General features: G+C 43.8%; 3 protein-coding genes across 4 annotated transcripts; 2 read left to right on the top strand and 1 right to left on the bottom strand.

Moving 5' to 3' along the window:
* Positions 1-1053: 1053 nt before the first annotated feature.
* gen1 (GEN1 Holliday junction 5' flap endonuclease) lies at positions 1054-7758 on the bottom strand (the record flags this gene model as incomplete). Its single annotated transcript, XM_079753953.1, has 13 exons — positions 1054-2405; positions 2986-3135; positions 3888-3949; positions 4046-4176; positions 4288-4368; positions 4458-4494; positions 5072-5216; positions 5503-5588; positions 5687-5760; positions 5838-5948; positions 6134-6310; positions 7276-7489; positions 7598-7758. 13 exons carry the CDS (start codon positions 7756-7758, stop codon positions 1054-1056), a joined length of 2781 nt encoding a protein of 926 aa, XP_079610079.1.
* A 139-nt stretch (positions 7759-7897) lies between these two features.
* Positions 7898-10364, top strand: ppil6 (peptidylprolyl isomerase (cyclophilin)-like 6; the record flags this gene model as incomplete). Its single annotated transcript, XM_079753905.1, is given in 9 exon segments — positions 7898-7972; positions 7977-8075; positions 8163-8258; positions 8574-8762; positions 9370-9432; positions 9556-9724; positions 9844-9903; positions 9982-10117; positions 10253-10364. Coding segments are annotated over 9 exon segments (999 nt in total).
* A 653-nt stretch (positions 10365-11017) lies between these two features.
* Positions 11018-23147, top strand: cd164 (CD164 molecule, sialomucin). Of its 2 annotated transcripts, XM_079754205.1 has the most exons (6): positions 11018-11216; positions 11978-12052; positions 18905-18976; positions 19455-19550; positions 19770-19841; positions 20062-23147. In XM_079754205.1, the coding sequence occupies exons 1-6, from the start codon at positions 11141-11143 to the stop codon at positions 20235-20237; spliced, it is 567 nt and encodes a 188-aa protein (XP_079610331.1). In that variant the 5' UTR covers positions 11018-11140; the 3' UTR covers positions 20238-23147. The 2 variants fall into 2 exon arrangements, with proteins under 2 accessions (XP_079610331.1, XP_079610332.1); XM_079754206.1 differs by lacking the exon at positions 19455-19550.
* The last annotated feature ends 237 nt before the right edge of the window (positions 23148-23384 follow it).

Raw genomic sequence — 23384 nt, forward strand, 5'->3', positions numbered from 1 at the left:
CAAGTGCTAAAACAAGAACCTCTCTCGTTGTCACCTTGGTGTGAATAAGGCCAAATAGACGGATAATGTGTAATAGAAAGACAAATAATTAGATTCCCCTTTGAGGGAAAAGCCTGCCCTAGATGGCGTGAGGACAATTCTCAGTGTGATGTGATGGTCTAATGAAGGAACCAAATGACTCTGTTACCCCTGGAGTTTAACACCTCTCCGACAAGTGCGACCTGCGTGTGTCTGCAGTCTAGAAGACAATGAGTGAAATTAAAAAAGGTATTCTTTAACAATTTGATGAATTGACAGACACCCTCCAAACCAAAACTATAATCCCTTTGTGCTTAGAATTTTTATAAACCCATCGAAAATAAAAGAAATCGATCTGTGTGTGTTTGGAGGGGGGGGGGGGGGGTGCGGCGGCGAATGGGATGTTATTACGCACCAGAGACGCAGGATGCAGCTGTCACCGGGTTCCCACTACACACACTAACCTGCCAGACCTTTCATGTCTCCATAGGTGTGCAACGCATCACTAATGATCAAGGAGCTCCGACGCTTGTAAAACCCCAGTATTCAGAGCAAACCGACGGCTGACGGGTCGATGGCTGCCGCTCCTCCATTGTCAGACAATGATAAACGGCAGGTTTTCTACCTACTAGCCTTGTCAAATAAACACAAACCACCGAAATAATGTTTGTAACGTTTGTAATCATGCGAGTTTTAACATTTTCAATGTTTACACTCGTCACATTATTTGACCCTTTAAGTGTGAAAATGTCCCGAAAAATGTATTAACATGAGGTGCGCATGGCTTTAATACAATCATGATCACAACCGACGGCTGACGGGTCGTTTTTCTTTTCCAACCTTGCGACTGATCATAAAAAAAAGGTTAAAACAGTATTAAGAGGGATAGTTATACTGTGAACTGAAACAACTTTTTTAAATAACACAATATAACATAATACCACAGCAACATATAACTAAGTGAGTAAATGATATGCAAGGAGACATTCACATCGACATTGATGTTATTCTGGGAAATAGATAACACAATGGCCTTCACATCAGATATTTGAGCCTGAGCCTCTCGGCGAGAGGGAGTGGGCTCCCACCCCCGGAATGCGAGTCGTCACTGTCCAGAATCGTCACAGGGGAGGACGGGGCACATGCGATGAACACATCCTGGTCTGGACTGGTCTCTGGAAGGCCGTCAATAAAGCACTCATCTGGAGAGGCTGCCGGTCGCTGGACGGCCTGCGTCATGGAGCCTGAGGAAGACCAGCCAGAGGACTTGTCTCTCTTTGGAGCTGCAGGCGCCTTAGAAGCAGGCTTGAGCTTTGTGTGTCTGAGTGACTTGGAATTGGCCCTCCTCTCGGCTCCCACAGGTTGGTTCTCGGCGCCGCTTTCCTTGCTGGAGGAACACGCGGCAGTGTACAGACTCCTCTTGGCGCCCTGAGGCGGTGGCTTCCTGTCTCCGTTCCCCAGGGTGACCGGGTCAAAGTGACGCTGGCGGGGAACGATGGAGGCCGAAGATAAGGCCGCTCTGACCGAGCCTGAGTGAGTCTGAGGCTCTTGAGCACCGCTTCCGGCGTATATGCCCTTGCTGCGACCTTGTGCTGAGGCCAATGCACATAGCTCCGAAACGTGATGGTCCCGAGATGCCTTATATGTGCTACTTTGACTACATTTACTAGTTTTATTTCCATCCAGCATGTAATGCTTATCTGACAGCTGGCTGTTAGTGGCAGCTTTACCAGGGGCCGCTCCATGTGGGCTCTGGGACTGGTTATCGAGATGCTTTGTTACCGGGTCTTCAGTGGTCTTAGTCTGGCCTGTTACGGCCATGTTTCGCATAAGGAGCCTCTCCCTCAGGGGTCTTTCCATGTAGCCCACCTCCTGAGCGGGCCGCGGACCCACTGGCCCGGATCCGGGCGCCAGACCCCCAGTGGGGAGGCTCTCCTCCATCCCGCTGACGGCCTCTGGAGCCCCCCAGGGCTCTGCCGTCGAGGTGCTGGGGGCGGGGCTGGCACGTGGGGCGGACGTGAAGGAGCCGTCCCAGTCAATGTCACTCAGGTGCAGCAGGTCGACGATGGCGGAGATGGAGGGCGAGGCCGCGGCGGCCAGGCATGAGGGGAAGGACGAGGCTGATTCTACGCAGCGAGGAGGGCAGCGGTCTTCTCCAGGTTTGGGGTGTTTTGGTTGTTGGGATTGGGGTGCCGGCAGGTCAACACCAAAGGTTTCTGGGCTGTGTTCAGGTGCAGTCGGTGCGGTTGGCGGAGGCGGAGGTGCAGACTGTTCACACGCGTCCAGTTTCGATGCCGCAGAGCTCTGCAGGTTCATGTGGGCCAGCAGGTCTGTGAGCCCATCGCACACGTCGGTGGGCTTCTCCTTCTTACTCTTTACTTTCTTCTCTAAAGAAACAAAGACAAATATTTGTTTATGTAACATGACATGGTGAATAATACCAGGGTGAAATAAATCTACAATGGCTCGATTTATTCTTTAGTTAGTAGTGCAGGTTTAAGGGATTATTAAGGGATTTTCAAACATATTAGGGAATACTATGAGCTCTACAGCCGCTGAGTAAAGGGCCATATGAGTAGCTTGGCCAGAACTGTGAGACAGACACCTCTGGTGCATCAAAAGACTTCGGTGTGAAGCAGGCTAGCTGCCAAACTTAGCATTTACAGGTGTCAAAGAGCTGCTTTTTGCAAGCTACCACAACACGTTAGGTTCCTTTGATGTGGACACTTTAGAGGAAGGCTCTCGGGGAAGTCTTCGGTTGGATAGCAAGGAGGGTCTATGTATGAGTTGGGGATGGGACTTATTAGTATTGAATGAGAAAAAAATAAGATTTGCATAGAAACAATGTTATTCATGTTGTGGTTTATCCAACATGGTTAATAAATGCCTCTACATTATTTATTTTTTAATCATGTTGAAATATCCCAAAGATCCTCCCATAATAGTAAGGATCAGGGGGGCTCTTACTCTTGGTCTTTTCCTCCTCTGCCACAGCCTTGTCTGCCCGGTAGCGCTCCACCACATCTGGGTAGGCCCGGGAGAACAGAGCCTCCTCTTCCACTGTTCTCACCTCGCCCTGGCCCTCCAAGGGATCGTCCTCGGGAAACGCATAGTGCTCTGTTGTGGGCAGAGGGACAGACAACAACAAATATGTTATCAGAGTTGCTAATTTCGCCGCAGGAGACGGAAGGAACACTTTAGAGGAATGTTGCCAGGTTTTATTTTTCTGTTAAAAGGCAGCGGGCGATGGCATGGTCTGCCCCACCAACACACACACACACACACACACACACACACACACACACACACACACACACAAACACACACACACATACACAATTCACTGCATCAGTCATTCTTAACTTTAGAGAGGAGATAACACGGAGCAAATTCAACATATTTTTTGCATAAGCTGTATAGGTGTTCTATTGCCGCATTACGACAGGTGGGGTTTCACAGGCCTGTCGCGTTGCATTTCCTTGTTCATGACAGTTTTCCAAGGCTTCAGGAGGAAACAGATTTAGCACGTAGCGGGTGTTGTGACTGATTTGACACCTCCGAGGTCCTCCCTGAACCCCAACTCATAACCAGCCACAGACAAGACCCCAAACCCCTCCCAAATCTGCAGCCACCCCAACGACCCTCTTCCCCCCAGCTTGGGTGGGCTAACCTGTAGAGACATGATATCCTTTCCCTGGAGATCGGTAGAGGATTTACTTTTCAATGATTTAATGTCTGAATTGAAGAGCAACCGATGCTAAACGGTGGACATTATAGATGACATCTCGACAGATGTCAAAGCTGAAATTTGTGGTGTGGTTTATGAAAGATAATGTTCACAATGAAGTGACTAACAAGAACACACAGACCCGGTGTGCTCCAGACGATTTCCAAACAGGCCACTCCATTCCTCACTCTTGGTTTCAATATTCTGTCAAAAACAAAAACACAGAACAAGAATTATTATATATATATTAAGTGTTGGACCGATCTAAAAATGTTCCCCAAATTATTTTATAATACATACCGAAGGGGTTTGATTTGTGAAGACGCCTCTTTCCGGCATATTCTGTTCATGAGGTCAGTGTAGGTCATCAGGGCCAGCACCTTCTCACTGGTGTAGTGCTTCGGCCACTCCATCTTCTGAAGGGCAAATTTCTAAAAAGAAATTAGAGACACATTTGTCTCCCGGTGGATCCACTATGAACGATCCCCCACCGGCTCCTCTGCACCGAATACATTTCATAACAGAGTTGAATAAAAACGTACCTGCATTAACAACATATTTGGCTTCGCCCACCTAAACTTTGGCACAGGCTTATCCTTGGAGATGAGAAATTCCTCTATGATCTGCAACGGTGAACATTGTTGAATATACTTCAAACCTGAAATATGCATTGATTCCAACGTGACAAGATTAGAAACGTAATTCACTTTACCTCTGTAAAGGGGAAATGTTCACTTGCCAGTGTTTTCCTGAAAATATAAAATAATAAGACAGAAGTATAGGGCATCGTTATCAATCCATATAGACTTTTCACACAATACACTCAATTATGGGCCTGCTCTTTTGCATGTGCAGAGGCATGGGTAGAAGACTACAGAAGAGAAGTCTACTACCCGGGTCCCATCGGGAGCTTGAACATCAGGATGAATCTCTGGATTTTCTGTTGGCGATACTCCACCATTTTGTGATGCCAGTTTGTGACGTCCACCATTTTGTGACGTAACATGGGCTAATCAAAACTTTTGCCATGTCTTGCTTGTTGAAAGCGCAACAATGTCTCCCCATAATGACAAATACTTTCACTATCAATTACTAAACAATGACCAAAAAAGATTACTATAAATGGCATTCCTTTTCCCCTATACTTCTGAAATGTTGTCATTGAGATGTGACGTCACGATGTACAAGCCCTATAAAACCCAAAAAGAATGACGTCCCTCTTTGTCCTATGATGACACCTCTGTGAAAAGTATCAATACGTAGCATAGTTTGCATTAACCCAATAGCTCATAACAGGTGAGACTGCTTTATCGAAGAGGGACTTGCTTTCTGATGCCAGCCTCGAAGGAGTTGCCCTGTTGTGTTGTTCTGTGCCAGTCACACGGGCACTGGTAGTCGTAGTCCTGTGGCTGGCAGAACTGCCGGCTGTGGCACAGCAGGCAGCCCTGTCGCTCATGGGCCTTGGCCGAGCCTGAGGAGGAAGGAGAAACATGGAAGATTTAGAATAAAACACTCATAATTAAAAGTGAAAGGTAATGGATGAATACCGGTCAGCACGATATATATACAATTAATAATTATAATAATATTATTTATATTGTACATATTTTAGAAATACATGACTGGTGAATCTCTTTTATCATTCTTTTTGGGCTTGATTGTGACAGCATTAACTCCTGGTACCCAACCCCCTGACCCCTCCCACATCCCATTCCTTCCCTCCCATATCAGAACCTATGGGGCAGGGCTATACCCACCAGGGTGGAGACATAATTTGCAATGAGGAACCTTCTTTGTAGCTCCGACTGGTACGCAGGGACCCTCCTCCCGCCATTGGCGAAATCTGAAGGAGTAATTTAAGCAAAATTGTAAAAATAAAAGAAATCTGGATTGGATTGGTTTCTTTGGTAACTTTTACTTCAAGGTATATGTATATATTACCTTTGTAGAAGTGTTTGTCCGTTCAATGTCTGAATAAGCTTCAAAACGTGTTCTTTACCAACTCCGTGTATGCCCTTAAAAAAATAGCAATAAAAGTTAAAATACAATAATTAATTTATATCTGGTAGTTGTCTGTTTATCTGTTCCATACCTTAGGAATGTAGTCACAGCCTAGAAGGATGGCCAGACCTACCAGATCCTCTCTGGACATATGCAGTTCAGATTGTACTCGAGATGTGCGGTAGCAGTCTACCAGTGGGTCCTTGAATAAACACAAAAGGTTCTTTAATTGTCATATGCAGGAGATTAGTGTAACTACTAAACGTTTCCTTGCTGCTGATAATTACTGTAGGGAGCAACACCAGTGTTTTTCCTATGTTATAAGGGTATGTCCTCAGGAAAATGTATTTTTTACAGGATCATGAACCCTTATATTCATTAGCTTGCCTTAGTTGTCGTGTTGAAATTCCTGTAAACGATTTTGGCTCCATACAAGAACGCGTCTCCATCGTTGGTGATACAGCCGTCTACCAGGCCCTGAGAGTCCAGGTAGGCACACATGGCCTCAGCCTCTCCTGCTGCAGTCACCCACGGAACACCCAGACAGTCCAGCATGTCTGCACACTGCAGACAGGGTGGCAGACAGGAGACAGGGTGGACAGAAGATAGGGTGGCAGACAGAATACAGACAGAAGACAGGGTGACAGACAAAAGACAGACCCAAGACAGGGTGGCAGACAAAAGACAGAGAGAAGACAGGGTGACAGACAAAAGACAGACCCAAGACAGGGTGGCAGACAAAAGACAGAGAGAAGACAGGGTGACAGACAAAAGACAGACCCAAGACAGGGTGGCAGACAAAAGACAGAGAGAAGACAGGGGGACAGACAAAAGACAGACAGAAGACATGGTGACAGACAGAAGACAGGGTGGTGACAGAAGACAGACAGAAGACAGGGTGTCAGACAGAAGACATGAGACAGGGTGACAGACAAAAGACAGACAGAAGACAGGGTGGCAGACAGGAGACAGGGTGGCAGACAGGAGACATGGTGGCAGACAGAAGACAGGTTGGCAGACAGAAGACAGGGTGGCAGACAGGAGAAAGGGTGGCAGACAGGAGACAGGGTGACAGACAGAAGACAGGAGTCAGGGTGGCAGACAGAAGAAAGGAGACAGGGTGGCAGACAGGAGTCAGGGTGGCAGACAGAAGACAGGGTGGAAGACCGAAGACAGGGTGGCAGACAGAAGAAATGAGTTAGGGTGGCAGATAGGAGACAGCAGACAGCAGACATGGTGGCAGACAGAAGAAAGGAGTCAGGGTGGCAGACAGGAGACAGGGTGGACAGGAGACAGGGTGGCAGACAGAAGACAGGGTGGCAAACAGAAGACAGGGTGACAGACAGAAGACAGGGTGACAGACAGCAGACAGGGTGGTAGACAGGAGACAGGGGGCAGACATGTGCGGCAAAACAGTGACTTTACTGTAATTATAGGGTTAGGCTTATATATATATATATATTAATTATATTACATATAATATATATTAAATGCATCCACTTGTCCATCCTAATGATCAGTGCCCTCACCTCTCGGAGCACGGCCATAAAGCGCCCTCTACCGGTGCTTTTTATTGTTGTTGTGGTTTTGGTTGATTTTGAAGGAGCCTTTTTGACCCCTCCGAAGCGGCTCTCGGTCCTCTTGCTCATGGTTTCTGCCTTCAGCTTCGGTGCTTCACCTTCCATGACGAAAACCAGCTTGATCCCCATCAGTGTGAGGGACAACACTCTAAAAAATAAATTCCTGCACACATACAAGTTGTTGATAGTATCATACGACCATTGTTAGGTGCCAGATATTTTTGTACAATGAATGTTTACAAGAAAACAGTCTGGTATAAGTAGGTATCACCTTAGATGAGGCTTGGTGACTCTCCCCATCATAGCCTGGACGTGCTGCGCCTCGCAGACCCACAGGCTGAGGTCCACGGCTAAAGTCTGTCCAGTTAAGCTGTATAACGGCACGGATTCTCTAATCGGCCCGATTGTAGACCACAGATCCTGCACACCCATTACAATGTGAATATTGTTTGCATCCAATTTAAACGACAAAACGCGTTGGCCTATCTATCACATCCAAATCCAGTCTGTTTTTCAAAGTGTCGCGCCTAAATCACGCGTCATCTTACGGCGCCCGGTTACAGTCGTTGCTATGGATACGGCGTTTGTGTTTACATGCTTCGTTGTAGCTACATTTCTCCACAAAATAAAAAGCAATACATGCGTGTGTACTCATGGCGAACACTCTAGCTATTCTTTCAAAATCATACTTAGAAATATGTGGATTGGTTAAAGAAACGAGTTTCCATATTGCTAAAGGAGTCGCTGAAGTAGGTGACATTGTTTCTACCAAGCTTTCATGCATTTGATATAATATTTGATATTTGTAATTGATTTGGTCTGCAACAATATAACAGGGATTAAAACAGAGATTCCCCGGGACGTTTCTGGATCCAACCATTCACCCATTTCTTGAATGTGAATGGCATGAGTACCTCTGCAATAAGAAAATGGTATGTTGATGATTATTTTACATCAACTGATTGAGTTGGACTGTAGCCGATGTCCACGGACATCAGGGCTATGCACAATGTCTCATAGTGGTCATATATAACATCATCTGAAATTAGTATTGAATGAGAAATGTTAAATTAAATAAATAATCAAAGAGACTGCAGCCGTTCTTATAGCAGAGAGGTTCACAGTCGACGTGCAGTCTCAGATGAAAAGGTTGTTTGCTTCATGTCTTTAAGATTTCTGCTGTAATTTGATTGAACAATGTCATGCTGAATCAGACCATATGAGTCATTTAACACCTCTCACTTAAGGAACTTGGTGGCGAGATGTGGAACTTCTCAAAAAACCTGATGTGCTTTTTGAATGGAAAACTCCTTGGTGATGAAAAGGACCTTGGCACCTGGGCTGAGACACAGTGGAACTTCACTTTCACCAGGCCACATGCACTTGTTCTGGCCATAGCTAAAGACCACTACTGGAAACACCTCAACAGCACAGGGGCAAGTACACTCTACAGTCAGTCATAGATCGGGAGGAGTGCATTTCATATCAGACACAATACATTTCTTGTATTCATCCACACCTGTGCTTTTATTCACCCACACACTCCTTTTCTATTACTCTCTGGGAAGCATAGATATATATATCTTGAGGGGAGTAATTGCTTTTATACAACAGTTCTAAAATCACCATTTATTAGTTAAAAGTAATAAGCAACAACAGATTTTGATTTGTTTGTTTATTTAATGATTTATTTGGCTCAGCCAGCACAAATAGATTTGCAACTGGACTGGGACTGAACTGTTGGCAGCAACACATAAACACACTACCAATCTATGCTACATAAAGACTGTTAATAACATTAACGGTTATTAGAACACCTGTAAAGTGTGATACATGTATTGTTAAAAGTCCCATAGCTGTTATACTATTACTTGGTCGAAACTAACTGTGGTATAAATATAAATATATATCTTGAGGGGAGAATTTTGGCCAATAAAGCATTGGGATGGTCAGTAGTGAGATGGTCATATTCCTTTACTTACATTTACTTTTGGTTAGCAAGCCTTAAGTTCTGTCAGTTTAGTCTCTTTTATTTCCCTATAGAATCAATTTGTCTTCATGGATATTGACATCCGCAGTGAAGGAATTGGGAGGTTAGTGTTTGAGGTAAGGTATTGGCTTGACATCAAAAATGTATTTTAAACATCCATATAGTACCAAATAATTGTGAGATTGGGAAATCAAAAATATTAATTGTGTTAATTATTAATTAATTATTGATTGTGTCAGTGTCACAATCTTTCTTCCCAGCTCTTCTCCGATGTGTGTCCAAAGACATGTAAAAACTTCCAGGCTCTGTGCACAGGGGAACTGGGTCTGTCACAGGGGGGCCTCATGCTGGGCTATAGGGGCTCTCTGTTCCATCGGGTTGTGCCCAATGGCTGGATACAGGGGGGAGGTATGGCTGTCAGCTTCATGAAAACCTCTATGTTAACAATGTAAAAACGCTGTGTTACTTTAGCATTTATATTGACCCCCTCCACAAATCATTAAATTAAATATATATTTATATTTTAGATATATCACCAGCTGGAAAAGGAGACGGAGGGGAGTCGATCTATGGTCCATATTTTGAAGGTAAATTCAAAAACCTTGCTATTTACTTGTGTGGTTGGAGATGTTAATCAAGTTATAATCTGTATTCTCTGGCTCTAGATGAGAGCTTTGCGATTTCCCATAACAAACGAGGCATTCTCGGGATGGCTAATCAGGGTCCCCATAGCAACAGATCCCAGTTCTACATCACTATGCAGCCAGCACCCTGGATGGACAAGAGTTATGTTGCCTTTGGGTCTGTGCCACTTATTTATTTGATCAGATGTTTGTCTACTACATCGTGGCAGATTGTTCAGATTTTCATTCAAGATAATTTATGTGTTTCTATTTACAAAACTCTGAAATTAAGTACTTATTCATTTCATTCTAGTCAACTGGTTGAAGGCACAGATTTCCTGAAGAAACTTGAAGAAGTCCCTACATGTAACGAAAGACCCAAGCAGGACTGTAGAGTGGCAGATTGTGGAGTATTTGAGCCATGATTGTTCGACTTACTTTGTAAAACGTTGGCTAGTCTACTATGTTGATTAATTATCAGAATAAAAAATATACGATATGTGGGCATTATTTGTATATACCAAATGTGTAAATTGTGTTTGATCATGAAACAGAAAAAATATTGCTGCAGTCTAGATAGGTTTAAGAATAGCTGGTGAAAAGCTCCTCAGTGCTATTTCCTGTATTCCACCCAGAGCAGGACACCTGGGCCAAATGACTACCATAGCCAGGTCAGGAATTGCAAATGTGCAGCACTACATTAAGATTGGAATATGTCATACGTATATGATCCAACACTTCCAGCTGCCACAGCGTGATAATGGTTGGCAACGCATTTCTGTTTAGCCCTCCCAGGGAAATGGATTGCATTCATACAGCGCTTTTCTAACATGTGGCCACTCAAAGCAGTGTACATATAGCTAACATCCACGCATTCAATCACCCATTCATCCACATCAACGGATGAATGGGTGCATGTAAGGTGACAGCCAGCTCGCCAGGGGCAGTTAGGTGGGCGTCTTGCTCAGGGAAAGCGACACTCAGCTAGGATGAGCCGAGGATCGAACCAGCAACCTTCCGGTTACCAGCCAACCCGCTCTACCTCCTGAGACACATGACCTGTCGAGGAGGAAGTAGAACCGAGCAGTAAAACGTCAACGCACCACAAAGAGGAACCACATTTCAGAAACCCTTTTCTAGACGCTCCGTGAGAGAATTAACCTCCGTTGGCTCAGAAAGCAGTGACATTACCGACGGTATCATGTACTTCAGAGCCGTATTGTCCACGTTAGTGGTCGCTCTGGTGTGCTGGTCGACCTTCGCAACAGCAGACTCAGGTATGTTAGCGACGTCTCTCAACGCAGGTTTTCTCGGATCAGATTTTTTTTGTAGCTCTCAGCTCTGAGCTAGCAGCTAGCTGTTTAAAAATAGGTCCAATGCTCTACATGAAACTCCTTCATTTGTGATACCTCTTTAACTAAATACGTCGTCGAGCGCTTCGTTATTTGATCTCTAGGTAGTTAACATCCTGATTCTGGTCCCATGGCTGTCAGTCCTGTCTGATTCATAGGTCTGGATCCACGTTGGCCATTCCAGCCCAGTTAACCTTACCTTATCTCACCCAAACTCTGGCCTATTGCGGTAAATAATACATGTACACGTGTGGTGGTTGTGTACATTATAAAGTACATACCGTAACCGTGTTTAAGTTATGTAAGTTAAATAATCAATTCCGGGGTAGTGTATAATTTGATCGTGGGAAACCTCCTGGTGTTCGCCGCCGTGGGCCATGTTATCTATGGTTTGTTATTATAATCTATTATTTGTTATAATAATAGGTTACCACTGATTTTCCCTGCCACCAGTGACGCGGGAAAGCACTGTTGACCACGAGTGAATTGAAACATTTAACAAATGTGTATGATCACATCATAAAAGCGTTTAAAATGTATATGGTTTTACAATTTGCAAGTTCTTTTAGGAATAATTTTAGAAATGTTGTATCTAATCACATGTGACTCCTGCATTAGGCCTACTGTTGTCTGTGTCTTCTTGACAATTACTCTCAGGCTTTTTCTAATGGACGTTTTGTTTACAGGTGATTGTACTACTTTGACAAATTGTCAAGAATGTTCTGACATTGCTCCATGCCAGTGGATGAACTGCTCATCATGTGAGTATCTCAATGTATGACAAGTTGTAGAGCTTTACAGGTCAGGTATTGTCACCCTAATTCCCGAGGCTGCTGAATTGATTAGACATGATTCCTGGCTATGAAGAGAATGTGTAGCAGTCCAAGTTTTCATTTAGTGATATCATTGCCCAAACCCTCGAGCGGTAGGCAATCCCTAATCCACGGTTATAAGAATGGGCAGAAAATGAGGATTCTGATTTCTTAACACCTTTTCCTATATTTAATTCAAATTTCACGTATGCATGATGGTTGTATTGAATGTTACACATAATATCGTTTCACTTATAGTGTGTTACTGGTATATAGTTATAATTATATATTGTTATGCAATTTCAAAGTTATCAGAGTCTTTGATATTGTCACTCTAAATAAAGAGTCAAATAAGATTTCTTCTGCTTATCTATCATAGAGGTGGACTGTGGTAGTTAATTATTCAGTATCCTTGAACGATGTCTGTGTATGGTAATGATTGCACGTCTTAAGAGGAAAAGAAAAATGGAATGACAAATTTAGAGAGAAATTAGTTAGATCAGTGTCACTTCTCACGCGCTGCTCTCTTAGGTGGCTCACTTAATGAGCTTTTGTAGTTCACTCTCTTACCAGGTTGCATGGTAAGCAGCCGCCTGTGAGTACATCTATAGTTCCTATTCTGGTCATACACACTGTAATGTGCATGAGGGAAGCTAAGCTACTCACTTTCATGTGATGTATCACTGCCACTGTCTATGATTACAATGCTGGGACAAGGGAGCATTTGGAAGGGGATGGGGGGTGGGTGCAGGAAGAAGGTAATATCCTCACCCTGGAGATCAGAAGGAGGGCTATTGTCACTTTTAGGTGCTAACTCAGTCCTGCTCAACCTCCACTGCTTTTGGAACGGCCGTGCATTAAATATATTGAACATTGGACACCTGGAGATGAGCCTCTCCATCAACCAGTGCCCACAACACATAGCCTCCGAGAGAGATCGGGCCTTTAGCTATCTCCTGCTGAAGGCAGCTGGGCGGGTGTAGGTAGACGACCAGTAGATCCTATTAGCTGTTGGCGTTTTCCTGCCGGTGAGAACAATGGGACGGGCCACCTCACTGTGGCATGCGTGGCTGAGTCGTTAAACAGGCCAGTTGCCAATCCCATACCTCTCCTTGAGAGATGGAAAACAGTGGCTACAGGGCTTAGTGTGTCCTCCTCTGCCTTCCCCACCTACCTACCTCAGGACCTACCCGACTGCATGTGACCTACCATGGAGACACTAAATAATCCTCAGTCGTGTCCTCCGGTTCAGTTAGTAATCATTTTAGTTCACACCAGAATGCTACACGGGCTACAGGCATCAGCACCCCCGTTCAAACCACACATACACATCGCAGGCCTAGCTAATGGTTCTCCCAAGCCTAACACCTGATCACCTAGTAGATTTGAATTCAGCAAAACCCTGAAAAGGTCAGCAGCTGGTCAGGGAGGAGGGCGGTGGCGAGATGTAGCCCAGCTTATACCAACCTGCTGTAGTGAGCTCCCAGCTATCACTGTTATTACCAGAGGGATCTTTTGTTGTAGGATTTTGTGTAAACAACACACCTCTTATGTCAGCAGCACACTTCCCTAAAGCACTGTATCTATGTGCTACAAAGCTTGACATATGTACAGGGCAACCTCTGCACAGTGGTGTTCGGTGACAGCCCTCTTGGCACTATTTACCCGTTGGGTTGGCAGGGCTTGAGTCCTGCTCCATCAGCCCTTGCTTTAAAGTGGGCAGTAGATCTCAACTGTGGCTGCTGCTCCTGCTGATGTCACCGTCATTCTTGAAATGTGTGGGAGGCTGTTACATCGTTCACAGCTGCACGTAAAGTAACAGCACCCTGCCCCTCTGAGAAACTGAGGGGGGGAGGACTCAAGGACATTTGCACAACTCAGATGAAATGCTTAATTTGATCTCTGGTTGGCTCTATTAATGATTATAAGAAAAAAAAAAGGTTAAAATTAGTTCTACAGCTCAAAGGTTTTGAGGACGGGAACAGGGAGATAAGTCACTGTTTAGAAAGAGCCTGTAGGCTAGATCTTGGTCTGAGAGCAACCTGGTCTCACAGGAATCCGCTATAGACCTGGGATCTCTTTTATATCAAAGAGGGTCTCAAAGGACGTATACGATTATCAACTTGGCTACAGGAAAGGCTCACACAGCATTATGAAATGCTCCATTGAAATGCATTGGCAACAAGCCGTTGCTAGAAATGTATCTAAATTAGTTGACAAGAGATAGAATCTCTGTCCATTAGACCTTCAACCAGGGTGTATTTTAGGATTACTCTGAAAATTGTGGGTCTCTGGAAAAAATCCAGCCCTAACCCTAAGCCAAAACCTCAGCCCCCCCCATCCCTGCCGTCGCGGTCAGAGAGGGCCAAGTTTCGGTGTGGGGGTCCCAGTTAGGCCCTAGAATAAGGTAGTCAAGTTACAGGGCGGTAGGACCTTCCTATCTCAAAAACTGTCTTTCCACCACATTCTGAACCACTAGGTCTTGCAGGCAACACTTCTGAGGGGCTTTGTCCAAAAAACAGTCCATTTTGGAAAACTTTTTTTCTGTAAGGGCTAGAATCTCAGATATGTCGTTCTCGGGACCCTGGGAAATATGCCTATACATTTTGGCATCTCTAGCTATCTTGAAAAGGCGGGAAAAGGGGCGTGACCTCCAACAGGAAGGTAAATGTGCATAATTCAGTTTCTGGTCCCCATTTTTGGTGGGATGGAGGTGTAAATGTGTGCCTTAAGTGTATAGATACAGCTGGCCTGTGAACAAGTTTTTAAAGTCTGGGGTCAAAAGGAGCCGGCACCACGCTCCTTATGAGATAACAAAAAGATAATTTGAATTTCTCTCATAACTTTTTGTCAATATTAAAGAGAGGCCTGGTTCTCAGATATGCATGTTGGATGGCTAGGGTGTAGGTCTGGAAAGAACAGGCCAAAATCTTGCAAGCGAGCCGCTGGGTGAGGTGCAACGAGATGGAGCACTTGCAGAGTAATTTCTTGTAGGGCTGGGATCCCTAAGTTGATAATCCTATGCGTCCTTTGAGACCCCCGTTGATATAAAAGAGACCCCAGGTCTATAGCTTACTTGTTACCTTGACTCAGAAGTTACCTATTGCACCACTTCCTTTAGGGCTTTGGCCTCCTAATTGATCATTGCAGTATATTTAAATGCCCTCTTTCATTGATATGACACCACCACCAATGGGACGTGGCAACAACAATTCTCCATATCCATATGGGGAAGGGGGGAGGGGGGGGCGCTTGTGGACAGTAGGGGGGTACACTAGACATAAATAGGAAGCTTGCAATGAGCATTTCAATCACCAGAAATTGTCATTACACACTCAGGGTTAGGAATGACCTCTCACACATGATATCTTAATGAATTATTTCAAATAACCCTGCCTCGTTAAATCAATGAGCTTGATGTTTTGCTTTCACAAATAGGTTATAGGCTGTGTCACTACCAAATATGTCCATGCGCATCTCTCTGAGTGACGTAACTAGCCACCAGACAGTGATTAAAAAAAAATTGTCACGTTGATAATAAAAGTAACTTATTAATTACAAGTCTAAACTGTGGAAAATTGAAAGATATGGGGGGCGGTTGATGGCAACCACCATAGCAACCATGAATTTGGTTAAAATGCAGCCTCTGCTGGCCAACAACTAGATCTTCTCGTTGTCTAGTTATACACTTTATAAGTTCATTATATTTAAAATATTATAACCATGTAGCCTTTATTTTCTTGGCGTTATCATTACATCCTTTCTCGTTACATTGATATAAATTATTGTTACAACGAGATCTGTATCTGACCAATGACCATCCTCTCGGAATTTCTATGAATGAAATTCATATTGACGGTATGGCACTATATCCCTATTCTCGCCCACCCATCTTGAATTGAATAGACCACTTTTGTTGTTTCGAGAAGGTCTGGTGGTCTCCGTATATAATAAAAAAAATATATATATATATATATATTTTTTTTTTTTAATTATATACAGAGAACACCAGACCTCCTCGAAGCAACAAAATAAATAAATATATAGGCCTATATACAGTGGGGCAAAAAAGTATTTAGTCAGCCACCAATTGTGCAAGTTCTCCCACTTAAAAAGACGAGAGAGGCCTGTAATTTTCATCATAGGTAAACCTCAGCTATGAGAGACAAAATGAAAAAAAAAAATCCAGAAAATCACATTGTCTGATTTTTTTTAAGAATTTATTTGCAAATTATGGTGGAAAATAAGTATTTGGTCACCTACAAACCAGCAAGATTTCTGGCTGTCACAGACCTGTAACTTCTTCTTTAAGAGGCTCCTCTGTCCTCCACTCGTTACCTGTATTAATGGCACCTGTTTGAACTCCTTATCAGTATAAAAGACACCTGTCCACAACCTCAAACAGTCACACTCAAAACTCCGCTATGGCCAAGACCAAAGCGCTGTCAAAGGACACCAGAAACACAATTGTAGACCTGCACCAGGCTGGGAAGTCCGAATCTGCAATAGGTAAGCAGCTTGGTGTGAAGAAATCAACTGTGGGAGCAATTATTAGGAAATGGAATACATACAAGACCACTTATAATCTCCCTCGATCTGGGGCTCCACGCAAGATCTCACCCTGTGGGGTCAAAATGATCACAAGAACGGTGAACAAAAATCCCAGAACCACACGGGGGGACCTAGTGAATGACCTCCAGAGAGCTGGGACCAAAGTAACAAAGGCTACCATCACTAACACACTACGCCGCCAGGGACTCAAATCCTGCAGTGCCAGACGTGTCCCCCTGCTAAAGCCAGTGCATGTCCGGGCCCGTTTGAAGTTTGCTAGAGAGCATTTGGATGATCCAGAACAGGAGTGGGAGAATGTCATATGGTCAGATGAAACCAAAATAGAACTTTTTGGTAAAAACTCAACTCGTCGTGTTTGGAGGAGAAAGAATGCTGAGTTGCATCCAAAGAACACCACACCTACAGTGAAGCATGGGGGTGGAAACATCATGCTTTGGGGCTGTTTTTCTGCCAAGGGACCAGGACGTCTGATCCGTGTGACGGAAAGAATGAATGGGGCCATGTATCGTGAGATTTTGAGTGAAAACCTCCTTCCATCAGCAAGGGCACTGAAGATGAAACGTGGCTGGGTCTTTCAGAATGACAATGACCCCAAACACACCGCCTGGGCAACGAAGGAGTGGCTTCGTAAGAAGCATTTCAAGGTCCTGGAGTGGCCTAGCCAGTCTCCAGATCTCAACCCCATAGAAAATCTTTGGAGGGAGTTGAAAGTCCGTGTTGCCCAGCGAAGGCCCAAAAACATCACTGCTCTAGAGGAGATCTGCATGGAGGAATGGGCCAAAATACCAGCAGCAGTGTGTGAAAACCTTGTAAAGACTTACAGAAAACGTTTGACCTGTCATTGCCAACAAAGGGCATGTAACAAAGTATTGAGATGACCTTTTGTTATTGACCAAATACTTATTTTCCACCATAATTTGCAAATAAATTCTTTAAAAATCAGACAATGTGATTGTCTAGATTTTTTTTTTTTCATTTTGTCTCTCATAGCTGAGGTGTACCTATGATGAAAATTACAGGCCTCTCTCATCTTTTTAAGTGGGAGAACTTGCACAATTGGTGGCTGACTAAATACTTTTTTGCCCCACTGTATGTGTGTGTATATATATATATATAAATAAATACACATATTTATTTATTTTGTTGTATATTTTTTTTATTTATGTACTGAGTGGAGACCACCAGACCTCCTCGAAGCAACAAAAATGGTATATTAAATTCAAGATGGGTGCATTGGTGAGAATAGGGATATAGTGCCATACCGTCAATATGAATTTCATTCCAAAAAAAAAAAATACACATATATATATATATATATGGTCATTTCACGGATCCCTGTGAGGCCAGGTTGACTCTGTCGTTGAAACGGGGATCTGTGTGTGTGCCACGGAATACGAGTGTCATTAACTTGCATTGAAGCAAATTTCGTCGGTGTATCACAGACAATTTAAATGATTCAGTGCGGCCACCACAGATTTTGAGTTAAGCGCCCGTGGTCGACTCGGGTCATTGAGACGGGGATCTGTGTGTGTGCCACGGAATATGAGTGTCATTAACTTGCAATGGAGCAAAATCCGTGGCCGTATCACAGAAATTGGCGTGTTTCCGTGAGGATTCCACGGATTTTGAGTTAAGCGTCCGTGGTCATTTCAGATTTCTGTGAGACCAGGTTGTCTGAGAGTGAATTGGTAAACAGAGTGATCAGACGATGAGAGCAACCCACCCTGTCACTGTTCTGCTGTGATGACTCACTGCTTCCATTCGTGTGTGTGTGTGTGTGTGTGTGTGAGAGAGAGAATTGCAGTTGAAACTGAATGTTTATGGTTTTATTCATGGTCACCTGACCAATGGGCCAAGAAGAGCAATTGAACCTTAAATCCGCTTCACTCTCACAGGGACATGCTACTTATGGTTATTATGCACACATTCTGTCGCATGTGGTTTGGCTGCATACAAATCAATTCATGGCTGAAATTTTCAGATTGGAACACTGAAACATGCCCGTTGTAATGTGGGAATTTGAGATCCACTTGGTTGATTCTATCTTTATGTGGGAGTCTTTCATGGTTGGTCAAACAGTTGGTTTTGCTATTGAGTCATTTTTTTAACAAATCAAGGCAATAAACTACTAATCCCTGAAATTTAGGTCACAGTACAAACAAAAGTTGTTACAAGTCGTGGGTGGAGGCGTGCCAATTTTAACAAATTCATCTTGTTTTTTCTTTGCAGCTGATATGCCCACCTGTGTCAATACAACTGCTAAGCCAGATAATGTCACTTGTGCTACTGCTAACTGCACAGGTAAGGGTGAAGACATTGCTTCCTACTGCTGCTTGTCGTTTGTAATAATTAAAGCCACTTTGCATATGTTGGATTACATCACAGGCCACGGAATACACACAGACAGACTCCTCAGGCCTTTCCCAGGCTTTGGTTCGGTGTCACCCCATGTTTTGAATATTTCTTAATGGGCTGTTCTTCTTATCTGCTTTTCTTTTCCTATTGCCCTCAAACAGTATCTAAAATGCTTTCAGTTTCTTGTCTTCTCATGGTTAGAATCCCATGTTACAGTCTTTAAATCTGAAGTCACATTTAAAAAATAAATAATAAATATATAAAAATCTTTTTTTTATTATTAGGACATTATAAAGACTGGGTCATCGGCCAAAATCACCAGAGGTGTTTTTCGTAATGTGCAGACGTAACCTTGTTTGTTTTCTGTGGTGTTTTTTGTTTGTCCCTCTGTTTCCCATAACCCGGTGTTGGTTTCCACCTCTAGCTCCTTTAAACCCTACCACCCCTACCCTCCCTACCACCCCTACCACCCCTGCTCCCAGCAGCCCCAATGCCACCGACCCTCCCCGTCCGACCACAGGTAACCAGCCGGTCAAAGCTTGCTGGTCACTAACTGTTTGGGATAGAGAGCATGTGTTTGTTATGTTTGTGTGATCTGTGTCCATGGTGGGGTGCGAGGGTGTTCTGAGCGGTGTCAGAGGAATGTCGTGATGGAGAGATTGGAAAGGTGTGGGGGGGGGGGGGGGGTGGGGTGATGAAGAGGCTAACTGAAGTTGGCCTCCTCTCTTCTGATCTCCAGCCAATGATACTGGCACCACGGCCACTCCCATTCACACCACTGCATCAACCACCGTGATCACCACTACATCAAGTAAGTGGCTCGCTCCTCTGCCCAGCTGGCTGATGGGACTTACAGTCACAGCTAGAGAACAGTTGAAATGGAAAATCTGCTTCAGATTTCCTCCGATATTCTTCTGAAGGACTGCAAATATGACTGAGAATCCCCTGATTCCAGACAGTCACAGAAGACAATCGATTTGTTTGTTCTTGAATTATATGACTAAATTGTATTTTATATCTGCCTCTTCCAGATGGCACCCAGCCCGGCCCCTCCACAGTGGTCCCCACCACGGCCCCCAGCAAGTCCTCCACCTTTGACGCGGCCAGCTTCATCGGGGGCATCGTGCTGGTCCTGGGCCTGGAGGCAGTCGTCTTCTTCCTGTACAAGTTCTGCAAGTCCAAAGACCGCAACTACCACACCCTCTGAACTGGTCCCCACACCCCGGCACACTCAGACCCACCACCACCACCACCACCTTCTCTGTCTAGAACCTTCTGATGACCACCTTCCACCTCAGCACGCCCGTCCTCACACACGTTGCCAATGAGCGGCTCAAACAGTGTTTCCAAGCGGCCCTACGTTGCTATCCAACTTTTGTTGTTGCGGTTTGTTGTGCCACTCGTGGTGGTTTTAGATGTAAGCTAGCACTGCAATTGAGGTCCATATCTAACAACCGTGAGTCCGACTCACACTTGCTAGAGCCAACTAGAGTAAAGTTTCACTGTTATATGGCAGTGATGCCTCCAGCATCAACAACATCATGCACCACCAGACCTGATTCAGAATCACGTAGGCAACATGAAACCTTCTTTTCTTTTTTAAGCCAACACAATTTTCCTTTTTCTGTGTTTTGAAGTGTTAATTACAGAATAGGCAGAGAGACATTTAGAGGTGGGACAGTTACAAACTGGTTACAATTACACACTTTTTATTTGGCTAAGATCCTGCATTGTAAACACTGTTTGAGTTCCGTCACGTTGGTGAACGTCACTGTAAGGATACTTGCTGCTCCCTGTATCGGTTGAATTGGGGGGCATACCACCACATCACATTGGTGAAAACCCCAAGGGAACAAACAATACTCCACACTTGCCACCACCAAAGTGGAACCGTATCAATCCACATGGGTTAAGGGCCGGCTTGACGCATATGGTAACATTTAGATTGGAGTTGAGTATATAGTTCCTCATTTGATTCATCACTAGTGGTTCAGATCACACCTCCAGCTGCCACCAGGCATGTCAACGCAATACATCTGGACTATTTATAATTACATTTTCCTCCAGTCGAACCCTGGTAGAAAAGTTGATATATAAGAATCAAAGTGTGCCCCATTCTTTGAGAGAAGACACTCGTGTCAATATATACACGGGGGAAGAACTGAGTGATTCCCATCAGTTTGAAAATTGTATAGAGATAATATAAAGGTTTGAATTGAGAAGGCAAGGACCTTTTTGTTGTGGACAGTGCTAGCAGTGAAGTGCCTTTAATGTAAAATGTCAATGTAACATTTTTGTTGTGTTGACCATGAAAGAGAAAATAGGAAGCCTTGTCCTCTTGGCAGAGACCCAGGTGGCATTAGAGAGTGTGTGTTTGTGTTTGTGTGTGTGTGCGTGCATTTCATGTTCGGTGTCAACCCAATGTAGTATCGCAGCTGGACTGAACAGTCTCACTATTTAAGAGTGCCGTGTACTAAGCTTGTCCCCTGTTGGCTTTGATACATTTGCGCTCAGTGACCCAAGAAGTCACTTCGTTGGTCTACGTCATCCTGGTAGGAGTATTATATATTAGCAGGAAAAGGAAAGGGGAGGGATTAAATTTAAAATGACAGTTGAGTATATAGTTAAAAAAATATACAAATTTGAGTAAACGTTGGAATAGTGTACCGATTACTTATTTGTGTGTAAGTAAGCAGCTGCTTGACTTGCAGAGAGTTGAAGCATGTGATCACATGTCACCGATGACAAGGATTCTAATTGGCTGGCTGCTCACTCTGTGATTCAGGCCCTCCTTGTACATAGACACACACGGTTTCTCTACACTTACCTTTAATGCTACATGAAGGTGCATCAGTATAGATATAGCTATATATAGCTTTCGCTCAGACCTGCTCCTCAGACCAAATGCTTCAGTGCCGTGTTGATTCTGTCCTTTTTAATTTTCGTATCGGTTGTGAGTTTGCAAGCTATCTAATTTGCCATTCTGAAAAGAAAAAAATCTCCAAGATCTCAAATATCTTTTCTACACGGCTGACACAGACCATTATTTAGTGTAAATTAGTATGCCAATGAAGAGTTATGCCTTGAAGCATTGTGCATTAAGCCAAAGTCCTCCATTTGGCATGGAAGATGGAGCACTTGCAAAGCTTTGTTTTTGTAACTTTTGCCTTTAATGTTTCGATGGTTTCTGCCATGTCCATTTCTTTACCACCGACAGTATGTCATTTATAAGTGTGCATGTGACTTATATCTTTACGGACATTTGATTTTATTCTCACTCTTTAATGATGTAACCTCACTTTTCGTGACGACATTAGGCTACAGCCCAATTACTCTCTTCATTGGATCCAACGCCACACAATGTCATATGCCCCTAAAGCCCCTTTCTGGAGAGCGTTTTCCCCTTCCTAGTTACTAAGTAGTTCAGCCCCAACACATCTTTAGGAAGAAGTGCCTTATTCAGTTGAATACATCCATATAGTCCTCCATTAGTTTGGTCTTAAATCACAATATGATGCACCTTTTAAAATGTTAAGTAGAACTTTGCACCTTCAGACCGTCCTTACAGATTGTTCCGGTGGTGTATTCCGCCTAAATGTCTGCTCAAACTCCACCTTGTCTACATCCATAAATTTTTTCATTTATTTTTAACGCAGAAAAGTCTTTGAGCACATTTGGACATTTTTCCTTCAAAAAGACATGTCACAAAATCTACTTCAACTGTAATTTGGATTTCATATTTTCATGACCCTGATCCAATCCAAAAAAGACACCTTGTCATCAACGGCTAATTTCAAATGTTGCCTGTTCCTATTGCCAGGGCTTGGGTTGTAAAATGTGAAACTCCTGTTGATTGTATATGAAAAGCCTCTTTTTGTCCTTGCTTGCCTTGTTGCTCGGTTATGACTTGCACAAATTGCCATACTTTTTTTTTCTCCCATTTTAAGAGGCCACCCCAGTTGTTTGTTTGGTTTTACAACTATACTAGACTCTTGCTGGTATTATTGTGCCAACCTTAATTCAGTTAGCGCTTAGTGTCTTTATTTTTTGTCTTGAAATGAATGTGTTCTTATTTCAGTTCAACATGAATCAATAAAGTTTGAATATTGTTACACAAGATGTATTTGCACATTTATACAATGGGGCTCTTCTCCGGTTATTTATGTTTGCTTTATGATACTATCCTGACCTGGATAGTATCATCTGTCGCCATGACTACAGCTGGAAAGGCCAGTTGCCCAAACGGGTATCGGGTTCAAATCCTGCCTGCTCACCACGAGCAGCCAGTGCTGTGTCAATAAACTCCTCTTTATAGAACCACCGCCCACCTCTTGCATTCACACAAATAAAACCG

The sequence above is a fragment of the Pollachius pollachius genome (assembly GCF_949987615.1).
Source record: "Pollachius pollachius genome assembly, chromosome: 16".
Classification (NCBI taxonomy): Eukaryota; Metazoa; Chordata; class Actinopteri; order Gadiformes; family Gadidae; genus Pollachius; species Pollachius pollachius.

Bases quoted from the DNA above. Each gene is read 5' to 3' on its own strand.
- cd164 (XM_079754205.1), top strand. From the start codon at position 11,141: ATGTACTTCAGAGCCGTATTGTCCACGTTAGTGGTCGCTCTGGTGTGC. The intron at 12,053-18,904 runs GTGAGTATCTCA...TTTTCTTTGCAG, and splicing joins GTGGATGAACTGCTCATCAT to CTGATATGCCCACCTGTGTC. The intron at 18,977-19,454 runs GTAAGGGTGAAG...TTCCACCTCTAG, and splicing joins TGCTACTGCTAACTGCACAG to CTCCTTTAAACCCTACCACC.